General features: G+C 29.8%; 1 protein-coding gene across 2 annotated transcripts in view; it reads left to right on the forward strand.

Moving 5' to 3' along the window:
• The window catches only part of Orp8 (Oxysterol-binding protein-related protein 8), a 33,722-nt gene extending 26,749 nt beyond the window's left edge, over positions 1-6,973 (forward strand). For both annotated transcript variants that reach the window (XM_085187381.1, XM_085187380.1), the window contains 4 exons: positions 61-181; positions 2,125-2,167; positions 2,958-3,122; positions 4,411-6,973. In XM_085187381.1, the coding sequence (XP_085043507.1) occupies positions 61-181; positions 2,125-2,167; positions 2,958-3,122; positions 4,411-4,642 (561 nt within the window). In that variant the 3' untranslated portion in view covers positions 4,643-6,973. The remainder of the gene's footprint in view (positions 1-60; positions 182-2,124; positions 2,168-2,957; positions 3,123-4,410) is intronic.
• Positions 6,974-7,417: the final 444 nt, after the last annotated feature.

Here is a 7,417-nt window from a genome sequence, read left to right on the forward strand (position 1 = left end):
AATATATTTTCATTGCTTCTTTTTATAATGAACTTAAACTTAAATATGTTTCCTCTACAGATAGTAGCCACAGAACAAAAAACAATAATAGAGGAGGCTCAGAGAGCTCGCGCCCGAGGCCTCGTAGCGCCCTGGATGCCGCGCCTTTTCCACAAAGACACTAGGTCTCCGCCTCCTGAAGGTACACCTCTCACGTCACCTCTTACGTAGAGACGGACAGACAGACATACACACAAAAATACAAAAACTATTTACTACTTACTCGGTACTGCTTTAAATAAGTATTGTTATAGCAACGAGTACGTCACTTTATACAAAAATGGATATTGTCGAACATATGGTAGTTTGTGTAAAATAAATGTAACATTATTTTATTAATTTATTGTATTTCTAATTGGTGTTTCGAGGCCAGTCTTGGTGCAGGGGCACAGACGTGTGACAGTAAACGCGTCAGGTTGTGGGTTCGATTCCTATTCGTGGAAATGAAATATTTAATATTTTCTTTTATTCGCTCTGGCAAACCGCGGCGTTGGCCGCCACTCAACACGCAATGCCTCCAAAATTCGACGGAAAGTGGAGAGTGGAGTGTTTGCGTCACGTCTGACCTTTTAAATTTCCAAATCATCTAGGATACAAATTCAACTTATACCTACAAAATTTCATTAAAATAGATCCAGTTGTTTAGGAGTATTGGGGTGACAAATATACTTTATACAGGGTGGAATTGTCAGCACCACTTTAAATGAAACCACAGTTTTGACTACTCTATAAAAGCCTAATATAATTCGGAAAAAAAAAATCCCAAAAATGAAAAAGTTATTTTTTCAAACAAAATAAATAATAAAATTATCGTTTTAAAATAAAACATCATCTGTATAGTATAACATAGGCACGCACACACTTACCTGTCAAACTGGAAACGTCGCACACGTATGTGTGCGTCACACGAAATACAGGTATGGATAAAAATCGTGAAATGATAAAAAAATTCCTATGTCCAAACTGTTGAGGTACCTTAATTAATTTCTTAGGTGTGGGTTTGAAATATATTACCCTATATGCAGTTTCAATAAAAGAAGCGCTGCCTCTTCCACCCTCTGTATATAATTATGTATAAAATCGAAGTGTTTTTACATTAGATTCCCTCTTTACCTGGCATTGCGGGATACAGCATGAAGTTGAAAAAAAATATATATATCTACATAATGATTCATAATAAACCAATGTGATCTTAATACCCTGAGATCCGGCCGTTGAATCCTGTATATACGAGTTTTCTTAATTAAACCTATATTAATGAATAATACATGATTAGTAGAACAGATTACACCTGGGTTGCCTGGAAGAATCCTGCCGCAATCACCTTTAATTACATTTTTTCGTAACTCATTTTTGGAGAAAATTGCACCCATACGTTTTTTATATGAATCGCACATCATTTGAAAGATAATCGCATAAGGAATTGGAAAATTAAGGGTTGCCAGCTCTCAGTCTGCCGCAAGTCTAGGGTTAAACACCTGGCTTAAACATGTCACTAAATGTTAATAATTTGCACTCATGTGTTATTTTAATGAATTGTATATCAAATTAAAGCTTATTTTTTTCTGAACACTATAAAACAGGGTTGCCTGGAAAATTCCTGCCGCAAACAGGGGTTGCCAGCGTTTGAAATATTTTATTCCGGTTCCGTTTGACTATGAGAATAGACGATGAAATGCGCGGTCTGGCTTATATTTTAAAGTAAAATATTATACAATAGAAGGTCAATCTTAAAATCAATGTTTATTCTAATTGTTCACCTGTTAAATGATGATTTGATTCATATTAAGTACACGCAGAAAACTATTTAAAGATGAAATCATTCTTATTTTTCTAGTAAAATAATAATCCATAATATTGAGTCTTCGCAAAAATTATTTTATAAATAATAATATTTAGTTAAATAACCCTTTTAAAACAACTAAATTATCGAATTAAGTAAATGTTTACAAATATCGATCTACTATAAGGTATTAATTACAACATGTTTCCTTAATATAATGAGTCTCAGTCAGTCAGTCTATAAGAACATAACTAATAATTTTAATTATTGATACTTGTTTTATGTTTGATGTTTTTTTTCAGGTATAACAGATCAAGCATGGAAATATAATCACACAAACACCAGGTAAAATTATATTTTGTTTTCGAAAAAAAATAACTTGAAAATATATAATAATTCTTAAAATTAATATATATATATATATACATATAATTAATATAAAAACTTTTATTGTTGTATAAAAATAATTTGTGTATATAAAAATGTAATCTTAAAAATGTAGTCACTTTAGTCCAAGAAAAAAAAATTAAAAAATATAAATATAAGTAACAATAACACACAATACCTAAGTGCAATAAAATATGTATTTTTTTTTTCTTATAATATATATTGTATATTCTTAGCGCACTTGTCTAAAAGTCTCTAGGTGAAAAAGACAATAAAAGAAGTGGAATTGTGTCAAAAGCGGGTAGTTGCTTGTAGGCAACGGCCCCTATCGGAAGGAAGTTCGTGTGTATTAGTATTGTTATTGGGTGATACATATAATTTATTACAATTCCGTGGAAGCTCTTTCCGAATACGTTAGAAACATAGACTATATATGTTTCTATCGTGTTTTTTTAAAAACGGTAACCGCTTCCGATTTCTAACAATATATATACACTCTGCTATAAGCATGTAGCAGAATAGGCAGGGGGAGCCTAATGTTAAGATACTCTGCTTCGCCTGACTGTCGTTGCATTGCGTGTTAAATGGCGACACTTGACGCCACGATTTGCGTTGTTACCCGAGCAAGAAAAAGAAAATATTATAAATAATACATTGTCTCTACTGAGAATCAAACCCACAACCGTCGCCTTTACTGTCAGTATAAGTAATACAATGCTTATTAAATTATTATCTCCTCTCCCTCCAGTCCGTGGCAACCGGAAGAGCTGATAGAGTACGAAGAGGATTTTATAATTACATCAGTAAAGAATCTACCGACGCGGACTTCCGGAGAGGCCAGGATAAGGGAGCTGGCTCCGAGGTCCGATTCTGACAGCCAGGATGACTTGGCGCGACGGTCTAAGACTACCACGTGAGTACAAGAAATAAAAAAAATAGATCACGCTTTATCCCGCTACTTAGATATGTACCAGTTGGATAATCGTCTCATTTAGGTTGTATGTCTTTTTATTATGCCGAAATTCAACCAACAACTGCGATGCTCGAATTCAAATTTATTTTAAAATATAACAAGCTTAATTTATTCAATGTTAAATAAATAACGATCAGTTCAATAAAGTTATTAAAATATTTTTCTTTTGCGAGGGAAAAATTATACGGATCTAAAAAAAAATAGTTTAGTCAATGGTAATTTTTTATGAAATATTTTTTTAAATGTAATCTGAAACTAAAAAAATAATAATATTTCGTTCAAATAATTTATGTAAAAAAAATCTTTTGCCACAGACCATTGTATTTAAATATTTGAACAATTATTTTGTATCGTTGATTTACTTAAAATATTTATTCTTAAAAGCGAGTTGGCGCAAAGGTCCGATACAAACAGCCAAGAAGAATTGGCACAACCTTCTATGACTACTACGTGAGTTTAAAAAAAAAAGGATTTTTTTGTAAATTTAGTTAATAATAGTAAATAAAGTAATTTAGTTAATAATAAAAGTTAATAATAGTAATCAAAAAAGTATCCATTGTATTTTTTGTAAATGTATAATATTTTGAATAGCTATACAATTCAAAATATTATACATTTACAAAAATTTTAAGGAAAAAATGGCAAAATAAAAAAAAAATATGTAAATGTTTTAATAAATTAAGAAACTATTTTCTTAATTAGATAAATATATGTATATATTATAGTTATTTTGTAAAGTTAGTTAATATTGTAGTTCGAAACAATTATGGGTGTAAATAAGGGGGTATAGGAAAGCATTTGTTGTAAATAAATATTTTTTGTAAATATATTAATGTTTTTTATAGTACAGTTTTGGGTAAGATTTTTTTTTAAAATAATGAATGTTTTTCTCCTGGTTTAATGGAGGAAGAATTTGTAAGAAATATTTTTAGTAAATGTATGTAATTTTAAAAATAGTTTTTGATTACAGTAATAAAATAAAAGATATTCTTTAAATTTTTGAAATAGATGCGTCTCGTGAACGGAGGGTACCTACACTCCATTCTCCACTCACTGACTATTGCCATTTTTCAAGACATTGCGTGTTTAGTGGCAGAATTCAATGCCACACTTTGTCTTATTAATAAAGTGAAGCAATGAAAATAACACATTCTCCCAAATGGGAGCCGTTGCTTTAACAGCCAGACGCTGTGCCTTTGTGCCACAATAAAATTGTTTTTTTTTTCAGACGAACAATAAAACAAACCCTCTACTCAATAGATTCGACACTACGCGATCAATCACAAGCCATAGAAAGGCTATCCCGAACAGTAGAGACCCTAAACGAAATTCGAAGAAGCGACCACCGTCCACAAAACGTGGGCAGAGTGCCTGCTTCCCACTCGTGGGATTTATTCGGGGGTTTCGTCCTAGCCATGGTGTTGCAAGCTCTTTTGAACTGGGTTTTTCATAAAGACTGAGTGTTGCCATTGTAAAAGACCAAATTTTGTTTAAATTATATCTGGATTTTTTTCCATTGTAAAAAATTTATCCATCCACTTACCATTTTTTTTATTTCTGGATTTTTCTTTTTCTTTTTTGTGATTTATAGAAAGGCGATTTTGTAATGTAGAAACCCTATTGTAAGAGAATTCAATGATTACTCCTTATCTTCAATTGTTACTAATTGAGGATTTTGTCCTAGCCATGGTCTTTTGAAATAGGATTTCTGTAAAAATTGAGAGCTGCCATTATAAAAAAAAACACAAATTTTGTTTTAAAAAAATATTTTTTTCTTCCTTTTTTGTATAACAAAAACGATTTTTTATTTCATTTTTGCGCTTTATAGGTGACAAGCTCGTTATATAAAAACTCTTATATTGGAGAATTCATGGGTAGTAACCGAAGGTTGTATCCTAGCCATGGCAAGCTCTGGATTTTCTATAAAGACTGAGTGTTGCCATTGTTATAACCAAATTTCGTGTTTAAAAAAATATTTTTTATTCGTTTAATTTTTATGATTTATCTAAATGCAATCTTGTTATGTAGAGACCCTATTCTAAAAGAGTTTCGTCCTTGCCATGGTGTTGCAAGGCCTTCAGAACCGGGTTTTCTATAAAGACTGAGAGTTGCCATTGTAAAGACCAAATTCTTTGCTTAAAAAAAGAAACATTTTTTGGATAAGTGGTTTTTTGTCTGTTTGTGTGTTTCTTGGGTTGGTGGATTTTTTATACGTAATAGGTATTTTTTTGCATTTGGATAATAATAAAAATTTTAGTTGTGTGAAAAGGTATGAAAATAATTAAGCACCTTTGTAATTTTTTTTAACGAAACACAAGGACAGACAAAATGGCTGCCAACTTGCCTATGACTTTTAAGACATATATTTTATTTAGTCTTTAGCTTTTTTGTGTTAATTATAAAATAAAATATTATAAAAGCTCGAATTATAATCTCTCAGTAATTTTTTTTTGGAAAATATTTCTACCCGAATCGCAGTCCGCTTTGCAGATTATTAAAAAAAACATGTAAATTTATATATTTTTCAAAACTTAATAAGCTACAATAGTTCATTTAAATATAAACTTAAGATATTATTTTTTACATTGCTGAACAAATTTTGATATATTTTTTACTCTTGTATTTAAAAAGTGGACTGTGATTTTTCATCCATTTTGACATTTCATATATGTATATGGTCCAATTTGATTTTGACATTTTTTTATATTATAAAATGATTGTTAAAGTAAATTTCACGTGTAAAAATACATAATGTGATTTTATAAATTATGGCAACTCTAAGGCAATAATGATTACGAATGGTTTTTTATATATTCTTAAAATTTTAATTGGTAAAATAATTTCGTTGAATAATTCGTTTATTGTTTGACATTAAACATGTTTCAAACTATGTTGCCATATTTAGTTTATTTGTACAGACTATATATCTTATGTAAATGATTAAATTTAAAAATTCATGTGAAATTTTCTTAATAATTAATTATATACCTATAATGATTCAAATTGTATTTTCTATTATATTAAAAGGTTTTAAGCGACAATTCTAATGTGAATTAGAAGGACAGTGTTGCCATTTTCCGTATATTGCAGACGTTTTTGACTTACACCTTTTAAAATTCTTGCATCCTCACGTATTATATATAATGATGTTGACTTAATTATCTATTGTATCAAAAAGATAAATAATATTATATTTCCGTTTAAAATACTAAGTTCTTAAATACTTTGTAAAGAATCTTGAGTTACTATTTTTAATGATTGGTATTTTACTGTATGTTTTTTTATTTTATTATGGCAAAAGGTTCAATTCAATATGGTATTTTTAAAGTATTTTACACTAAAACTAAAGTTTAAATAAAATTATTTCTTTAACTAAAAATATTAATTATTTTCATTCATTAATAATATTTTATTTAAATAACTATCAAACACAGATAATTAAAGCAATACTCTGTATATAATAAAAATAAATTAAGACACACTTCTTTTATCTTTCCTAGTTATTAATTAGATTCTTTATTTTAATCTGCAATATGTTATTTTATTAATTTCGATGGGAACTCTGAAGTATTATCATCGACACTTTTGACAGTATCCCGTCGGTGTTGCCATTACACAAGTATTAATATCTACTAATTCCTACTAAATATTATTAATTCCTACCACATTGTAGATTTTTTTTGGCTATTTCATTCGAAATATCTATTTATTTATACGCGTTTAGATAAGATCCTTAGATTGTTGATATTTTTGTTGTTATATCCAGTGAATATATATTTTTTTTCAATTTACGTGCTGTTTTTATTTGCAATTCACGTTTATTTTTTTTTCAACTTCACGCTGTGCAGGAGCATACAGCAGGGTAGATAGAGGGAACCTGGAAACCTAGAAACCTACAAGCGTACCAATGTAAACGCGGAGGTTATGGATTCGATTCCCATGAGGGAGATGAAATTCCGCCACTCAATGGACAATGCCTCTAGAATCAACAGAAAGGGGAAAATGAAAGTATCGTAACGGTGAACGTGGTTTTTTAACACAGGTTCCCAGGTTACTTCTGCCTACCCTGCTACGTGTGGGATGTAGCATGAAGCTTGAAAAATGGTTTTAGTTTACATACTAAGTATTTAATTATTTCTTTTATAAATTTAAAGGTTTAGTTACCGGTCGGTAAATAAGGAGTCTAACTCATGTCTTAGAATAATAAAAAAAAACAACTATATTATATATAAGTT

Source organism: Heliconius melpomene, chromosome 6, assembly GCF_056956725.1.
Source record: "Heliconius melpomene rosina isolate 202511_hmr_F chromosome 6, ASM5695672v1, whole genome shotgun sequence".
NCBI lineage: Eukaryota > Metazoa > Arthropoda > Insecta > Lepidoptera > Nymphalidae > Heliconius > Heliconius melpomene.